At 37.3% G+C, this 20,048-nt stretch overlaps 1 protein-coding gene across 2 annotated transcripts in view; it reads left to right on the top strand.

Annotated features, from left to right (window-relative positions):
- The window catches only part of AP1AR (adaptor related protein complex 1 associated regulatory protein), a 58,623-nt gene extending 50,656 nt beyond the window's left edge, over positions 1 to 7,967 (top strand). For both annotated transcript variants that reach the window (XM_004480861.5, XM_004480860.5), the window contains 4 exons: positions 160 to 218; positions 875 to 948; positions 1,736 to 1,864; positions 6,036 to 7,967. In XM_004480861.5, the coding sequence (XP_004480918.1) occupies positions 160 to 218; positions 875 to 948; positions 1,736 to 1,864; positions 6,036 to 6,301 (528 nt within the window). In that variant the 3' untranslated portion in view covers positions 6,302 to 7,967. The remainder of the gene's footprint in view (positions 1 to 159; positions 219 to 874; positions 949 to 1,735; positions 1,865 to 6,035) is intronic.
- Positions 7,968 to 20,048: the final 12,081 nt, after the last annotated feature.

The following is a 20,048-nucleotide window of genomic DNA, read 5'->3' as shown; positions in this document are numbered from 1 at the left end:
TAAAAGTGAGCAGTAATGAGTTTAAGGGAAATGACTTCAATAGAATAATGCTTATTTGGTTTTTTAGAGATTAGAAAAAATATTTGGCATTACGCGTGTGGTTTTAAAAAATAATTATTTAACATAGTGATTTTTCTGTATTACATTATGTTTCCAAAGCAAGAAAGGCAGAGGGTTGTGCCACAATACCATCTTTCCAACAATGGAGAATATCAAAGGTAAATAGTGAAATATGGCTCTTTTTCCATTTGTGGTAGAAATTTTTTTTTTCCAAAGAGAACAAGTTCATGTCTGAGTGTTTGTATACATAATCATGTTCATGGGTACTTGTGTTCCCTAAAAATTATTGCTTCTCAAAGACACTATCCTAAGAGAACACTGAGAGCATTTGCTTTCTTAAAGTTAGAAAATGGTCATCATTTATTTAAATTGACTTTATTGCTTTTATTTTTGAGTGGTCCTATTTTCCATCTATAAAATGAATGCCTTCAGCTATTTAGTTTGTGTGTTTTTCTTGGCCCCTCTGCTCTCTTTTATAGTAAAGTTAAGGTGTCATTTTTTGGAAAAGACATTTCAATGTTGCATTTCCACTAATGTCTCCTATTCATTCAGAGAAGCTATTTCATATTTCTTTGTTGTAAATTGTAAAGTTGTACTTGTGGCTGAGCTCTAGATTTTAACCAAAATCTTATTTTCACTTTCATTCCTACATTAAGAAAAGTAAGACCTACTTTTCTTACATTATTCTAATTGTATAGTAATTACAAATTTCTGTGATATAGAACGTCAAACCAAAAAGCCTTCATTAACTTAAATATCCATTTATGTTGTTTCTACTGTGAATATATAAATAATAATTTCACTTTTATTACAGTTCTGGACCAGAAGATGACTTTGAATCTTGTTTGAGAAATATAAAGTCACAGTATGAAGTTTTTCGAAGTAGTAGTAAGTCTGTACACTGTGTACAGTTTATTTTGTCACATTCGCCATATAATTGGAGATTTTTGCTCTGTTTCCTATAAAGAACTGTTCCCTTTAACTTGCAAGTTAATTAACTAGCCCTTAATTATACAATATTATCTTTCCTTTTTAAAAATGAGTTGGAGCAAAGGAAAGTAGCAGACTATTTCTGTAGATTCATATAGGAAGTCAAGTACCCCTTTTTCCATTTCTATTCTGTTGCTTCTTTGCCCTCCCCCCCAAAACAAAAGAAAAGGAAGGAGGAAGTATTATACACATATGATCTTTATTACTAAAGAATTTTATTTATTACAGGTTAGTTTATAAGATTAAACGGTTTCTTTTCCTCCAAGTTTCAAAAGTCAAAACTCCTGCTTTCCAGTAGTGGAGGCATAGGGAATAGTGGATCCTTTTGAAAATATGGGCTGAGTTTCATTTGTTTTATTGTTTTTTACTTATTCATTTGTTTTATTGTCCCCTTTTTCCACAGGTCTATTAAAAATGTTATCTAAGAGTTTATCATATTTGGAAAGTTAATAATTCATTTAAATTTGCAATTTTACTGTGCCTAGGTGGGAGGAAAAAAGCATACCACCATTTTATATTACTCTTAACAGAAACTTACCAATGTAATGATTTCAACAATAATTATTTCTTGTGAAGTTAAAAGGAACAGTAATATTTGGAGAGAGACAGTCATTGCAAAATAAATGAATGTTGTGGTAAAAGAGTACAGATGACAATATTTAATTGTGTTTGGTTTATACTCTAGGACTCTCATCAGATGCCACAGTTTTGACACCAAATACAGAAAGCAGTTGTGACTTAATGACCAAAACTAAATCCACTAGTGGAAATGATGACAGCACATCCTTAGATCTAGAGTGGGAAGATGAAGAAGGTATTTTGTAGTTCACAATTTTATCTAAAAAGTTTAAAGTAGTGTTATAATGTTTCTTAAAATTTTGAGGATTTTGTAATCTAGCTCTTGATATTACTTTGTATGATGAATTGCTGTCCCCTTGTGGGCAATATAAAGCCAAAGTTAATTAATTTTTTAGTTCATTATAAATTAGCAAATTTTTTAGGGTTTTTTTTGGTAGGAAAAAAGCTTTGACATAGCTGTGAGTTTGAACTTTAGCTTATATGTCTTCCTAGCTGTTATACTTTAGATTACTTAATCTCTGCAAACAGCAGTCTCTTCATCTGTAAAAAAGGAATAATCAACTCATGTTTTTTTACTGAGTACTATATTCTTTTATTGACTTTCAGTCAATATTTAAACACAACACACACTTGTGAACCTTGAAAACCTATGTTGATTAGTTTTGAAAACTATGTTAAATACATGCATTACTGACTGCTATATATTTCTATTGTCTTACAGTCAATGTTAAAACACAGGACTCATTTTAAAGTTATCTTTTTTTTCTTTTATCCTTTTATTTTGAATTAATTTCAAACTTACAAGACAATTGCAAAAATAGTACAAACCACATGTAGAGAATTCCAGCATTCCCCACCACACCACACCCCAGATCCAGATACCCAGATTTACCAATTGAACATTGTACCATCTTTTTTTTTTTTTAAAGATTTATTTATTTATTTCTCTCCCCTTCCCCCCCCCCCCCCGCCCCCGCCACCCTGGTTGTCTGTTCTCTGTGTCTATTGTCTGCGTGTTCTTCTTTGTCCGCTTCTGTTGTTGTCAGCGGCATGGGAATCTGTGTTTCTTTTTGTTGCATCATCTTGTTGTGTCAGCTCTCCGTGTGTGTGGTGCCATTCTTGGGCAGGCGGCACTTTCTTTTGCGCTGGGCGGCTCTCCTTACGGGGCACGCTCCTTGCACGTGGGGCTCTCCTACAGGGGGATACCCCTGCTTGGCACGACACTCCTTGCTCACATCAGCACTGTGCATGGGCCAGCTCCACACAGGTCAAGGAGGCCTGGGGTTTGAACCGTGGACTCCCATGTGGTAGACGGACGCCCTAACCACTGGGCCAAGTCCGCTTCCCTGTACCATCTTGTCGTCATCCATCTATCACCCCTTTCTTTCTTCTTTCTTTTTTTTTTTTTTTTTTAAAGATTTATTTATTTATTTAATTCCCCCCCTCCCCTGGTTGTCTGTTCTCCGTGTCTGTTTGCTGCATCTTGTTTCTTTGTCCGCTTCTGTTGTCGTCAGCGGCACGGGAAGTGTGGGTGGCGCCATTCCTGGGCAGGCTGCTCTTTCTTTTCACGCTGGGCGGCTTTCCTCACGGGCGCACTCCTTGTGTGTGGGGCTCCCGCACGCGGGGGACACCCTTGTGTGGCACGGCACTCCTTGCACACATCAGCACTGCGCATGGCCAGCTCCACACGGGTCAAGGAGGCCCGGGGTTTGAACCGCAGACCTCCCATATGGTAGACGGACGCCCTAACCACTGGGCCAAAGTCCGTTTCCCCATCTTTCTTCTTTCTTTGACAGCTTGATGTTTTGGGTTTTTTTTTAAGGAATACGTATTTTTAATTGTCTTTTTTTTAAAATACATAGATCACAAAAAAATGTTATATTAAAAAATATAAGACGTTCCCATATACCCCACACCCCACCCCTACTTCTCCCACATCAACAGCCTCTTTCATCATTATGGCATATTCATTGCATTTGGTGAATACATTTTGGAACACTGCTGCGCCGCATGGATTATAGTTCCTCAAAAAACTAGCTATAGATTTGCCATATGACCCATCAATTCCATTGCTGGATATATACCAGAAGAACTGAAAACAAGGACACAAACCAATATATGCACACCAATGTTCATAGCGGCATTACTCACTGTTGTCAAAGTTGGAATCAACCCAAATGCCCAACAACTGATGAATGAATAAACAAAATGTGGTATATACACACAACGGAATACTACTCAGCTGTAAGAAGGAATACAGTACTACATGGGATAACATGGATGAATCTTGAGGGCCTTATGTTGAGTGAAGTAAGCCAGGCATTGAAGGACAAATGCTACATGACCTCTCTGATATGAAATGAGTATAAACTCACTTTAAAGGATGACTATTCACCTTTATATACTCAGAAACTAAAAATGGCAGGCACATAGTAGGCCTTCAATAAACAAGTGAATGAATGCATGTTGTAAAGCTTAAAGAAAAAAATGTGTATAAGATGTGGCATATAGCAAGTACTCAAAATTGTAACTAAAATACTAATTTTTTTCAAATAAGCTCATTTTGGTAAATAAGACCCAAGGTTTCATTTTCATGTTAAAAAAAAATAGTCCAAAAAGGAAGGGAGAATCAATTATAGAATTTTGGAACTCCATGAAAACTGATAAGCCTTAAATATTTTATAGAAATTTGAAGTGGAATGGACCTTAAGAATCTTCATTCAGGCCATTTGTTTTATTAGTAAAGAAACAGATACACTCTTGACTTGAATAACTTTGTCAAAGATTGAATTAGCTTTCTTAAGCATTCTCAATTAACCATTGTTTCTCCACGTATTATTACATAATTGGATCCCAGTCATCAGACCTTAGATTTATTCTTATTTTAACAGCTTGTTCAGTTTTATCTGTAGCCTTTCAGGTCTCTTAAATTCCTGATTCTGTCACCCACATTGTAGGCTAATGACATTTGCAGATAACATGACTTACTAGGTCAATATTCATATCATTAACATACTTGTTAAACTTGACTTGGTAGAGGACAGAGCTCTCTAGAAACCTATTTCTAGATTGATATACAGCCTAGATTGATATCCACCTTTCTTTACACTGTTATTCTACCAGATACAAATCCACAAAATTATATTAGCATCCAGCCAAGTTGTCTATAGAGATAACTTGCTTTGCTGGGTCGAGTCTTTGTGATTGCTTTAGGAATAATAGCAACAGTGATACAGATTTAAATGTTCTTTTATTACTGTAGGGTCTGTTTTTTAAGGTCAGAAAACAAAGTTAAATATTTAATGTGTCTAGGTATTCTCTTATAATCTTTTTGCTAATCCTAGATTTTACTTCTATTACCAGTGTTCATTCTATACTTGTAAACTCAAATTTCTCTTCTGTTCTTCCTCCTTTCCTTCTGTCAAAAAAGTGACATTGTTTTTCTTCCAATATTTCTAGCTTTCACCTTACCAACCAATTTCTTTCTGTTCAGTATCAGATCTGTAATAGTTTCCACCTAGAAACTTCTCTATTCTGTTGTAGTAGGAGGTCAGAATAGTTATCTGAACGCAGGCTTTGGAGCCAGAATAAATGGATTCTAATTTTTGTTCCATCACTTTATAGCTAGTGATATGCAGATCACTTTCATCTTTCTGTTCCAATCTCTACATATATAGAATAGGGATAATGATAGTAATGTGCTTTCTTCCTGGGATTCTTGGGAATTAATCAGTTAGTATATGTAAAGTGCTTACAACATTAACTGGAATCTAGTAAGTGCTGGAAGGTATTTTTGTTATTGTCATTATACTTATTTTTATTAGTCTGGGAAATGAAATCATCATCTGGGTAGGAAAGGACCTTGGCAGATAAACTGATTTCACCATAAAAGACTAATAGCAAATGAAGTCCCCTATCCATTCTGTTTTGTTTATGGCTCTTTAGAAATATCATCTTTATCAGATAATCAATGTTACATCAAAACTGTCTCTTGGTGAGTATTATTATTTATTTTTATTTAAAGCATGCTTCAGGATTAGACCCTAACATTTTCCTGAGGAAAACCTCTACAGCAGGGGTTCTTAATCTTTTTTTGTTCCGCGGACCCCTTTGCCAGTCAGGTGAAAACCATGGACCCCTTACTAAGTCCACACTATAGTATGTGTTATTTAATAAATATATCACACCCACACCAACACATTCCCACAAGAATAATGCTTTTTTTAATTTCAGTTCAAGTTCACGGACCCTTTGTTAAGAACCCCTGCTGTATGAGACTGGCTTGTTAAGATAATTCACAGGTCAAGTGTGATAGTTAAATGAAAACATATTGTTAACTGAGAAGTTTTTTAATGTAGCTTTTGATCTTCAATGTGATTTCTAAAAACTCTGTGTTCAAATCATAGGAATGAATAGAATGCTTCCAATGAGAGAACGTTCCAAAACAGAGGAAGATATTCTCCGGGCAGCACTTAAGTACAGCAGCAAGAAAACTGGAAGTAACCCTACCTCAGCCTCTGATGATTCCAATGGGCTGGAGTGGGAGAATGATTTTGTTAGTGCTGAAATGGACGATAATGGCAATTCTGAGTATTCTGGATTTGTAAATCCTGTATTAGAACTGTCTGATTCTGGCATAAAGCAGTCTGATACAGAGCAACAGAATCGATAGGGTAAAATCATGTGATCCTGTTTATCAGTTATTACCAAATGTTCAAAATCAACTAGAATGTATAAATGGTTGTACTGAGCCTTTTTGTAAGGGGAAGGTAAGAAACCATTTTGTAAATGCTTATTAGAAAGAAATAGGAATGATAGGATATATCTGAATTGCTTCAGAATTAAGTGCAATTTCATCATCTGCCTTCTACATTTCAAGAAAAATTAAATCATTCTGTCTTGCTATTGATCATGTTTATTTTAATTGTTTTCTTTATAGTATTCCTTACATTTTCACTTTTTAAATTAGTTTTATTAATTTTACTTGGAATGCTTTATTTAGTCTTTCAGTATCTACATGTGATAATATTAAAGCAGTTTTTAAAAAATTCTCAGCAGATGTGAAGGGAGCATGAAAAAGGATTGCCAGATTCAGATATAGAATATTGTTCCCTTTTCCAGAATTATTTATTTCTATGACTTATTAGAAATGTATTTTCTAGTAGTAAGCATAATTAATTTGAGTAGATGTCCCTAAAGGAATACTTAAAGTATCAATTTCTTTCAACACTTACATATAATAGTATGATAATATTGATTGGCTATGAACAAAGAATAATATAATAAAAATAAGTTTTCAGAATTTCGACATTTAAAGTTGGTAATAATCAAAAGTAATATTTAAGAAAAATATGTATTTAATTTTTGCTTCATTTTACATTGTCACTATAAATGAATATCAACTTTTAAGTTAATTGATTTGTTAAATATCTAGATGTCGTTTTTAAAAGTTCTGCATTTCCAACAAATGATCTTAAATGAGAAGGATTTTACACAGAACATATTCTCTCTGCATGATTTATTAGGAAAAGAAAACTAAAAAGAGATAATACGGGTATTTCAAAGTAAATAAAATCCTTTCTAATAAGAAAGGATCCATTGCTTTTTAAGCTTTCCTTTGCCTTGTATTACAAGGTGCTTTAACAAAATGGAACTAAATATATCTATATATATAACTGCATTTTATGGTATAGAATAGCTCTTCTTTTCCCTAAAGTTTATGTATTGATTTAGAAGGCAAAGAATATAAAATACTCCCTGACAAAATTGCCTTTCTTGATTTTATTGAGTTTTGGGTATAATTTAATAAGTAAAGGGGTTAGTAAGGGTTTTTTGGGTTGTTTTTTTTAGTGTTTTTTTCATTTCTTTTTCTTGCAACAATGACAGTGCATATTCTTAAAAATACAGGAAGGTTCAGATATAAATAGTAAATTTAAAGTTCTTGCTGTAATTTTTTTTTTTAAATCACATGGTCCTTTCAATACTTGAACTGCAAGGCAATGACATCTGTAGTTTCATCTTTTTTTTATGTCATAGAAATAAATATGACACTTTGACTAAATATGTAAATATAATACATTAGATAAATGCTATTATTTATGTCTGTCAACATAATTTAAGGTGTAGCTATATCATTGGAAATATTTTAAAGGTAATCTACATTCACATGGCCTGTGTTATGCTTTTTAAAGTTTGTATACATCAGATGTATATTTTTGGTTTGGCTTAAGCTACTATTGAAATTTTTCTTGGCATTTTGTTCATAAAGAATTTTTTGAGGGAATGGTAACTTCTCAAGGATTGTGAATAAATGCATTTTTACATTTAAAAATAATAAATTGTTTAATTATTAATGGTTTTATTCCATTAACATGCAGGGATTCTGACTCCTGGCTTATAAAATTGTTATTTTATTAAATCTGACATGAAGATCAAAGGGAGTGAACTAGGAAAGCAAGATGGAATTAACCTTGAAAATGTTTGATGTGTTTTAACTGCTAGAAAGCAGAGTATTAATGTTTTTGCCCTAGTTTATTTTTATTAAAAAAAAACTACTAGAAATAACTTTTTTCGTTCAACAAATATTGGAGACTCTACTGTGTCTGGCAGCATGTTAAGGACATAGCAGTAAAAAGACATACAAGTTCCTGTGCTTTTGAAGCTTACATTCTGATAGTAGAGACTGACAATAACATGAAGACATGTAAGTAAAATCACAGATCCCAATTAGGACATATAGAAGGCAGTAGGACAGAGGGTAACTGGAGGTCAAGTGAGTACTTTCAGTAGATCAGGAGGTCTCTCTGCAGACATAAGTTTGAGCTAAAACCTCATTGCTGAGCAGGAACTAGCCAGGTCAAAAAGCCTGGTGCAGCATATTATGAGCAAAGGAAGCAACAACTACAAAATGCTAGAGGTGTGAAAAAAATTTGGTATGTTCTGAGAATAAAAAGACCGCTGTGATTGAAGCATCATCAGTGAGAGGGACTGGTATGAAATAATATGCGAAGGGGTGGTTCGAGGCCAGGTCATACAAGGAAGGCCTTGTAGTTCATGGTTAAGGGTAAATTTCATTTAATGTATAATTGGAAGCCACTGACATTTTTGTAAGCCAGGGTATACTGTGATCTGATTTGCATTTTCAAAATATTACTCTGGCTGCTGTGTAGAGAATAGGCTGTAAGAGGGCAGGAGAATGTATTATAATAATCCAAATAGCACATGGTGTGCCTCAGATTTATAATGGCTGAAGGAATGCAGAGCAGACTTATTTTGGAGGTAGAACCTACTGTTTAATGGGCCGGATATGGATGTAGAAGAAGAGATTGAATCAGATAACCGAAGGATAATAGCTCTGGCATGGCACCCTGGTGACCTTGCTCATTGCATATAGATTATGTAGGCAAAGTTCAAACCACACTCTGATCCTAGTCTTAGCAGAATGCCCTGTGACCCCTGAAACCATCCATGGAATCTTCTTTGGCAAGATAGGCAGTCTTAGAGTTGCTGTCACAAGGCCGTTCCCATACATCTCCCTATTGTAGAAGGCTGCCATGAGGCAGTTTCTCAGCCAATTCCCTGGTTCTGGTAAGGCGTGGGCCTGCTTCATTCTTTCCGGTACAGATGGAGGTCATAAAACTGCTTGACTCCTCAATAATAGAGTTTATATCATCTGTCATCTGGCTCCTTAGGTTCACTGTTGTCCTGGGACTACCAGTTTGCAAGGAACTGACTTCTTGCTGATCTTGTTCTTTGCTATTTGAGTAAGTTATAAACTGTCCAAGTCTCTTTGGGCTTGTCTCTCTGTGGCCAGCCTAGCAGCTACATCTGTACTGCTGGTTAGAAACTGCCTGACCACTTGACAGTAACTCATATGTTTCTGACTTGACTTAAATGTAGTAGGAGAAACAGGTTTGGGAAAGTGGGGAAGATTAAGAATTCTGTTTTGGAAAATTAAATGGGTTGCATACAAGAAATTTGAATGAAGCTATCAAGGAGGTGATGGCATATATGTCTGCAGCTCAAGGAAGAGGGTTAGGTACAATTTTGGTAGGAAAATGTTATTTTAAAGTCATTCTACTAGTGAGATCACCCCTGAGAAGTATGTAAACAGAGAAGAGAACCCAGCTAAGTTTTGACGTTTAGAGGTTGGGGGTAGAGAAATAGCCAAGAAAAGTAGATATGGGAGGAATGCAGGGAACCACAGAATGCTGTGTCACAAGCCAGGAAAAGAGGGGTCGACTATATCAAATGCTATTAAGGCATCAGTAAGAAGAGGACAGATGTGTCAGTATGTTTTGGCAACATGAATATGTAAGACATGATGTATGTCTTACAAATAGAAGGAAAGAGGTAGGTAAGAAGTAGAGAAAGCCAAATGTAGAAAATTTATTCTGCTGTCATAGCTGGAGTGGTAAGTGGAGTGGGGTTTTATTTGTAATGCTAAAACTTCTAAAATGGTATTATTTTTTTTTCAGTAATTGGAGAAATATGTTTTTCTAGTAGAGGCCAGAGTTTTCATTTTATTTTAACTACTTAGAGGTTCTCTAACCATAATTTCTTTTGAACACTTTATATCAAATATATTTATAATGTTTTCTTGTCTTCATTTACTTGGTACCTCTGGTTAATTATCTGATTGAAAGGAGATCACAAAGTAATTAGGCAATCAAATTTCTTGCATTTGATTCTTGTATCGGTAGGAAACATTAAAGCTGAAAATGAGCTTATCTAGGAAAATATTAAAATAATTATATGAGTGTGTTTTAATTAATATTACAATTATCGTAGGAATATTTTTAACACCCACGTGTAATAATGTCTCCTGTAGTTCAGAAGTCTTTTATATATGAACGTTGAATATAAGGACCTACTCGGCGGCGGACTTGGCCCAGTGGTTAGGGCGTCCGTCTACCACATGGGAGGTCCAAAGTTCAAACCCCGGGCCTCCTCGACCCGTGTGGAGCTGGCCCATGTGCAGTGCTGATGCACGCAAGGAGTGCCGTGCCATGCAGGGGTGTCCTCGCGTAGGGGAGCCCCACACGCAAGGAGTGCGCCCCGTAAGGAGAGCCGCCCAGCGCAACAGAAAGTGCAGCCTGCCCAGGAATGGCGCCACACACATGGAGAGCTGACACAGCAAGATGATGCAACAAAAAGAAACACAGATTCCCGTGCCGCTGACAACAACAGAAGCGGACAAAGAAGACGCAGCAAATAGAGAACAACAACCAGGGTGGGGGGAGAAGGGGAGAGAGAGAAATAAAAATCTAAAAAAAAAAAATGTGAGATTTCTTAAACTTGTTAACTGTATTTAAAAATTTTAAAAAGGACCTACTATGTGCTCCATGCTATTCAAAATAACGTGTAAAATCATGGTAAGTACTCTACATACATTATCTCAATTGACCTTCACAGCAACCCTCTGAGGTTCTAATTCCTGGTTTTCAAAAAAAGAAACTGAAGCTTGGAGGTTAGTGAAAGATCACACAGGAAATGATAGATAAACCAACAGGGTTATTCAGAGGCCACACTCAACTCTGTACATTTCATCCTTTCCATAGAAATTAGATCTGTAGTTTTTGTTTTGATGTGTTTTGGGTTTTTTTTAAAATTTCCTTAGCTGTTAGATAAAAATTTGTCTAACCTAATTTGGGGGGTATGAGAAATTGTTTTAAGATGATAAATGTGGATTTCTCATAAAAAGGCACTCACTTGACCTACACCAAAGTTCTCACATTGTGTCACATCTCTAATCTCAGAATTTTTCTATTTTAAAATACCACTGTCTTGATTTTGGCTTCTGATCAATGATTTTACTAACAGTATTAAGAAAGTGGTTTTCCCCTGCATCTCATGATTCTTCTGTGGCGATGCCAGCAAATGGTGCCAAGCTGGCTCATCTTGGTGGTCTTCCAACAGCAAAATGGAACAAAATGTTGAAACCAACAACAGAGCTGAAAACACTGCTTTCCCTTTTTATCACCAGTGTCTTTGGACCTAAATCCATTGGTTAAGATGTACAAAGGCCAATTAGACATTTTCATGTAGGTTGAATAGGATGAGTGATTGGAGTTGTGAACAAGAGGGAGAAGTTAACTACCTGCAAGGCAACCATAATGTTTTGGTGCAATATGCTTTGCATTAGTGAAAAAGTCAGGGGAAAAGAAAACAACACACTTAAGTTTGAAAGTGTAGTATCTCAATGCATAATTCATCAACATCTATAAATTTTTGTTTGCATTTACAACACTATTTTTAAATGATGGTAAACCTGCACAGCTCTTAATATCACTGAGTCTGACCTAGAAAGACATTCAACTCCTATCAACTGGAAGCTTGTAAATTCCAACCCCACTTAAAAGCTCTCAACCTTGGTTACCATCCGAAATGGAGATAATGGTTGTTTCATTCAGTGTCCAGTTGAGAAAACAGTAGCAACCCCTGCGATTTTAACAGATAAAAGTTAATATAAGAATTAAACACATCCTGAACGACATTGCAACAACAGATACAGGCCATTATATATCTTGTCATAACCTACAGAATTGTGTGGGAGAGAGTGTAAACTACAATGGAAACTATAATCCATGCTTAGTGGCAATGCTCCAAATGTGTTCATCAATTGCAATGAATGTACCACACTAATGCAGGATGTTATTAATGTGGGAAAATGTAGTAGGTGTGGGAAGCAGAACATACGGGAATCCCCTATATTTTTATGTAACATTTGTGTAATCTAAGTATGTTTTTTTAAAAAATTAAAGATAAAAGGATTAAACCATTATTTTCAGTATGAAAAAGTGAAAATGGCCATGAAGTAACCTGGAAGCAGCTATCACCCCTAGAGAAGATGCAGGGGTTATTAAAATCTAGAAGCTTGGAGAAGGGCTTCTGAAGAGGGGCCACTGCCTAGCTGATGCTGCTACTTTTGAGGGATTAAGTGGGGCTAATTCTCAGAGGGGAAAAAAAATAGCTGGAGACTAGAACCGTCTACTTCTGTAAGGTGGCAAGCTGTTGCTGAGGTGATGCTGACAAACAGGCTGACAGGAAAGAGCAAATCATTTTTCCTACTCCATCCTGCCCATCTTTCACTCTGGTGCCCAAAGGTGACAGCCAATAGATTGGTTTGCATCACAGACCCAGAGTACAGAAAGGAGAGTTTGGGGCTCAGTGACAATGAGTGGTGACACTAGCCACCACGTGACTTTTTCATGTAACTGCAAACGCATACTGCTCCACGCATCCTCCTCACACTTCCTATTAATTTTCCCTTGGTCCTCTTACCTTTACAGATAACCTATATCTGATATCCCTTAAGATTTTTGCCATTGCTAAAATAAAATGAACAAAGTTCCCTTGACCCTGCATTTCTCTCTAGTTACTGCTCTGCCTCTTTCCCTTTACATCCAAGCTTTTCTAGACTGTATTCTATTGCCACTCTTTCCTCTCTTCTCATTTTACTCTTCATCCTAATATAATGTACATTCACTCCTAAAAGCCAGTGCAAACTAATTTGGCAACATCTAAATTGTCAATCAGATGCTTTTCAGTTCCTATTTTACTTAGCCTCTGAATATTCTATTAGTTGGCCCATCCATTCTCAAACTAGCTTCTCCTTACACTTACGATCCCAGGCTCTCTTATTGCTCCTACATCTTTCACGGTTCTTTCTTATTTCATTTGCTGGTCTCTTCTTCTGTTTGTCCCTTAAATTTTGGTGCTTCTCAGAGTCCATACTCAGTCCTCAATAAGCTCTCACTGAGCAATCTCCTTTGCTCCCTTTAACCACTACCTATTTGCTGATGGTCCCTAAAACTGTGTCCCTAGCTCAGATCTCTTCTGAACTCTGAGATCTTAAGATGAGAGAATGGACCCCCCAGCATGGGACATGACACCCGGGGATGAGCCTCCCTGGCACCGAGGGATCACTACCAAATACCAGCTGATGATGCAACTAGAAAATGACCTTGAATTAAAGGTTCAATGCGGACCAGCAGAATATCCCTGTTCACGTATAATAACAGGAGTTTAAAATGCTGTTTGACCTAATGTAAGGGGAAAATGGAGAGGAGAAATGAGTTTATATGGCTATGAGTCTCTAAAAAAGAGTCTGGAGGTTGTCAGAAGGATTGCCCTTATGCACACCTGAGCAGAGTCTCAGAGACACATAAAGTAGATACAACCCCAGGTATTGGTTCTTTTGAGGGCTAAAGAGACCCACGGGTTCTATGGTCATGGCATATGGGGTTCACTGCCATGTCAGTTGGCCCTTCTTTGGAGCTGGTGTTTCTGTGTGATGGAACTGGACTCAGATGGGATCTCTTTTCACAAGACTTTCATGCTACTTTACTGGAATTGTAGTTGGTGCTGGGGTTTAAAGATATATCTAGGGATTTGAATCTCTGGACTGACAATATGATAGCCACGCCCTGAGCCTCAACAGACTTCAACTCCTACACTCTGATTTATTGGACTTACCCCACTCAGCTAACATGGAGTTGAAGAATGTCAACCACCACACCATGGAGCCTAGAGTGCCTACAACTGAAAGCAGGAGGATTGCATCCAGTATCCATGTGGAATCTAAGCCCCCTCTTGACATAGAAGTGCAATGGACACAACCAATCCAATGTCCACAGAGAAAATGTGGCATTGGTGTGGGAAAAGTGGCCATGGTGGCTGCTGGGTGTGGGGAATGGGAGGAAGAGATGAGATGTGGAGGCGTTTTCGGGACTTGGAGTTGTCCTGGGTGGTGCTTCACGGACAATTACAGGACACTGTAGATCCCCCCAGGGTCCACTGGATGGAACATGGGAGAGTGTGGGCTATGATGTGGACCATTGACCATGAGGTGCAGCGATGTCCAGAGATGTACTTACCAAATGCAATGGATGTGACATGATGATGGGAAAGAGTGGTGCTGTGGGGGATGTGGGGGGTGGGGGCAGTGGGGTTGAATGGGACTTCATATTTTTTAATGTAATATATTTTTTTAAATGAATAAAAAATAAATAAATAAAAAAAGATGAGAGAATGGAAAGGGTAAAATGTAGGAAGTTATTAATAGAACGACAAATACATACGTGCTGAAGAATTCAATTTGTCATTTTAGTGCCTCCAACAGCCTCTCTACACTGACAAAATTTATAAACTTCAATATTTGGTTGTAATTAAAATTCATTTAGATCAGAGGTTGTAAATGCAATGAGTGAAACATACCATAAATGTGCTACTCAGCCAATTGTTGCCATTTAGATTCATAAGTGCAATTTTTGATAGATATTTTGATTTTTAAAGAGAAGCCATAAATCTGACATTTTGGGAAATGATCTTTAAATGTCTCGGTATTTTGTTTTTATTTTTTTAAGGCTTTAAGACATGTCTCTCTGCTTCCTCCCATTTTCCTGCACTCTTCCAACTATATGGCTGCCTCTAGGCTCCTCTAGTGTAGAAATTCTGAGGCCATTACGGAGTTTGTGATTTGTAACCTAGAAACTGATTCACTTTCTTAAAAATTTTGGTTGTTTCTTCCTAACAACTCAGTGCATTGACATTTAAACAGCAGTTTATTAATTGTTAGAAATTCAAATGACTTCCCTGCCGTTTACATTGGAATCCATCACCTTCTGAGGTTTTTCCATTTACACAATGGGAAATATCAAAGAGGTTAAGATGCACAAGACCAAGGGAATATAAAAGTGTGATGAAATTAAAATCTATTCTATAGCAGTAGTCATGAAAGAGATACGAACTGAAATGTTGAGGTAACAGTTTTCATTTAGTCAATCAGAAACGTTTTGTTTTACATGGTATTCAATGCTGGCCAACGGAAGGTGACAGAGGTACTTTAAGAGATTTCTATTAGAAATGTCCATCAGTCCAATCTTTCTGGAAACCAGTGAGCAGTCTGCACCAGGAACTTTAAAATTCTTTGTGCATAGTGACTCAGTAATTTCTTTCATAGGATTCTTTTCAAAACCAATAATCAATAATTCAGAAATTTCACTACAAAGATGTTCACAATGGTGGTGTTTTTAATAGCAACGAATTTGAAGAAATCTAAATTATTAAGGAAATCATGACAAAGCACAGAAGATAAAAATGTTTACAAATAATTTGTCATGCTTGTGCTAAAATGTTAAGCATTCTAAAAATCCTATATGAAATTATATAATCAGTATATATCTGTGTGTGCTTTTGTGTATAGGATAGAAAAAAGACTAAAAGGAAATATATCAAAATGTTAGTAGCAGTTGTCTGAGGTTCGTGATTAGAGGTAATGTTTATTGTATTTATACTTCTCTGATTCTCACAAATCCTCTAAAATGTGCATTCATTATATTACTTTTATATTTTGAAAATAAATATTACAAACTATAATAGCTGCTGTTATTTTTTTAACAATCCTTCAAGTCCTTGTCTTTTAAAGATATATATTAATGTATTTACAAATAAAAGATAATGATGTCTTAGATTTGCTTTTAAAATGATACAGTGGTGGAAGTTGAAGAAAGTAGTTCATTTGTTTCTTAACAATGGCCTATTCTACAAATATTTGCAGATGATGGTCAAATTCAGGTGAAGGATTAAGAAGGAGAACCTTTTTAAAATATTATGTATCTAGTTTATTATTAATATTCAAAAGGTAGAAAAATTGGAGGAAGCACATACTGTATTCACACTGGCCCAATTTTCTTGGTACCTTGAAGTTACAAAATGTTCTTTAATAATTCTCATGTATAGCAGCTAGTTTAGCAACTTGAACAGGTGGCCAGAGAGTCTGTTTAGGAGAACATTTTTCTTTGTGGTGTGGTCAAGGATCTGTTCCTTTTAGAACTGGTGCCTCTCTCTATCCCTCTCTCCCTCTTTCTCTCACTTTCCTCCCAACCTCCCTATTTTGGTCAGGAATTCCTTATGACATGGCAGAAAATTTTATGCCACAGATTAGCTGTGAACAAGAGATACAGTGAGGATTATGAGCAGGAGTGTGGGAACACAGGGCTGGGCTCCCCCTAAGCCCACAGCACATAGCCACCTACACGACCTGGACATAAGGTCCTCTCCAGGAGGAGAAAGAATGTAGAGATGGTATTGTAAACCATAATCTCAGAGTGGTAAAACTTCGTTCCTCCATACACAGTGATAACATCACCAGACCCCATATGTGCAATCACAGGACCCTAGCAGAAACTCTGTTCTCATACCCTATGGAATGTTTTTGTTCTGAAACCTTTATATCACCCCTCATTTTCCCTCCTCTTTGCAGAGCACAGAGTCCATTCTCTGGACTGCCACCACCAGACACTATTGTTTGTAAATCCAAATGAAACTTATGTCTGACTCAGTGCCTGGTGCTTTCTTTGGTCTTTTTTTCTTTTCTTACCTTTCCTTTTCTTTTCTTTGACATTGTCTTTCATCACTGTAAGATCTGTTGTCTTGTATGTACGGTGACATTTTCCACCATTCATACACCCAGTGTCTTATTTTTTCCACATTGTCTTCAAAGAAGTTTTAGATTACAGAAAAGTCATATACATAATATAGGGGATTCCCATAAACACATCTTCCACCTTTCCCCCTTTTCCCCTTTCCCCTATTAATAATACTTTACATGTGGATCATAGCTTTCTTTGGTCTTACGGCTGCCCCAACACATACCTTTCAGGAGTTGGGTTGGAACAATTGGAGAGCCAACCAGGAGACTGAAAGACTGCTGGTGGTAGCAGGCATGAGCTCAGGGAAAGGAAAATGGGTTGGCCTATATTGACCATGAAGGGAGAGACGCTTGCCCTCTTGGATGAGTGGAGACACTGAGAGAGTACAGGAATGCCCTAAAAACTCCAGCAGGTATATTGGCTGTGCTACAGCTGGTAGCAGAGAAACTACACTTAATAAGAAGAAAGAAGACTGCCAAATAGCAGCAGCTATAGTATAGCCCCTGTTAGGAGACTTGAAGGTGGCTACCAAGGCCGAACAACTGGCTAAGGCCTCTGTGTGCTGCTTAGAAGAAGAGTTAAAGTTACAAAGGGATATGCAACTATCACAGGCAAAAATAAGATTCCTTAACCAATTGCCTGTGCCGGGTTGATCAGTTAGAAACCCTGACTTGTAGATATGCTTGAGCTGAGGCTGCAGGCTGCCTCGAGTCCAGGGCCAGAGGATATTAACCACCCCTGGGTGGGACCATAAAGCATGGGACTCCTGTGGACTCCTCCTCAGATTATGAGAAAGAGAAGGAAAGAGAAGAGGTAGAAGATGAGGAACCCCCAAGGGTGTGCCCTATAATACAACAGAAATGGAGGCATTATAGGACCAACCCCCTGGGGTCCAACATTTCCAACCCTCCAAGCAAAAGTTACATGTAACCATGAGGGACTATACCACTACTGAGGTGGGCAATTTAGGATAGAGTTAAAGGCAGAGACCTGGAAAGTTCCTGTCTAACTGACTTCTACAATTATGGGACACTGGAGTATTAGGAGCTGTACTATCTGGGATGGAAATGAGTAAATTGACATCCATGACCACTTATCCTTCTCTACATCAGTGTTTATATACAACCTCTAGTGAAACAAAAAGTGTCACTATTGATACGGCTGGCTAAGGGATGTGAGGCTGCATGGTCTAATGAAGATATAGCCCATGCCACCCCTCACTGGCAATTCGTGGAAGAATTACAGGATGTTTTATAGAGATTGGGGATGAAACATGCTATTTATGCCACGAACTTCGTGGAACATGACACTGAAGCTTTTTCTGCAGGAATGAAAGATACTGTGCTACATTCTGTTCCCAGCCATTTTTATAACCTCTGGTGTGAATCCTGAGTCCCCTAGTGAGGCAACATGTGTTGTGAGCTTCACAGGCTATGGCAGACTTAGGGGATTTGGAAAGGCTGCCGAGAAAGGGGGCCTGGGTCCAGGTGGCAGGGACAATGCCCCCAAGGATACAATGGTCCTAATCGTTTGTTGCACAAGCAAATGTGGGTAGATCTTATTGCCACAGACACTGAGCTAGAAACAACAGATAGGGAGGCCAATGCAATTTTAGTTTTAGTGAGAATTGTTTTGTTTTGTTTTTAATTTTTAAAAAATACATTTTTAATGTTTTAAAGAGATACTAGATTACACAAAATGTTACATAAAAAAATAAGGGATTCCTATATGCTCCACTCCCCACACCTTCCACCCTTCCCACATTAACAACTTCTTTCATTAGTGTGGTACATTCATTGCAATTGATTAATGCATTTGGAGCATTGCCATTAAGCATGAATTAAAGTTTACATTGTAGTTTACAATCTCTCCCATTCAATTCTGTTGGTTATGACAAGATATGTAGCAGCCTATATCTGTCCTTGCAATGTCATACCAGAAAATTTCAAGTCCCAAAAATGGCCCCATGTTACAGCTCTTTTTCTCTCCCTCTGCCTTCAGCATCTCCAGTAACAACTATTTCCACATCAATGATATAATTTCTTCCATTGCTAGAATCCCAAAAAATCTATAGTAGAATACCAGTAAGTCCACTGTAGTCCATATTTTTTATTCCCCAATCCTGAGGATTCTGAGATGGTGATGCCCACTCCACCTCTAATATGGGATTTAGTGACACTCTGGAGCAAGCTCTCTAAGGACAAGAGTTTTACAAAACTGTCCCCTCCAAATGCTGAAGGAGAGGGGAACATAGGAAAAAAAAGCTGTTGCCCCCACTCCCCTAGCAGAAACCTGGCAAGCACTCTTCCAGGCTTATGACCACATGTAGAGTTAACTATTTGTCGATCCCCTACTAATCAACAAAGAGTATTAGCCTTAGTCAACATGGAAGCTGAATGTACTTTAATTCATGGCAATGTAGCATGATTCCATAGACCAGTGTTGGCTATAGATGGCTATAGGAGGAAAACAATTTATACTAAGCAAGAAAATTTAGTTTTACAGATTAGGTGATTATCTTCCCAAAGATATAGAGTGTATATTTCCCCTATACCCAAATTTATTTTAGGAATTGACATCCTCCAGAGTGCCACGTTACAGCCTACCATAGGAGAACTCTGCTTCTGATGCAGAGTGATAAAGGCAATGCTAAAGGTACAAGCCAAATGGTCCCCAGTGAAGGTGACCTCACCCCAAAAAATTGTGGCAACCAAACTGTACAAACTTGGTGGGGAGTGGACACCAGGAAATTAGTGCTACAGATAAGGAATTAGAAAGGGTATGGATAATAATAACTACTCAGTCCCTTCAATAGTCCTGTATGGCCAGTACAAAAGCCTGATGGAACATGGCACATGACAGTAAATTATCATGAATTAAAATAAAGTAATGCCACCGCTGTATGCAGTGGGCCCAAACATTGCCAGTTTATTGCAAGAAATCAGTACCCAGTTATGTCACTGTCACTTTGCTTTAGATCTTACT

This window comes from Dasypus novemcinctus, chromosome 1 (assembly GCF_030445035.2).
Source record: "Dasypus novemcinctus isolate mDasNov1 chromosome 1, mDasNov1.1.hap2, whole genome shotgun sequence".
Lineage (NCBI taxonomy): Eukaryota > Metazoa > Chordata > Mammalia > Cingulata > Dasypodidae > Dasypus > Dasypus novemcinctus.
The sequence above is the reverse complement of the archived record's forward strand: the minus strand, read 5'-3'. Positions and strand labels throughout refer to the sequence as shown.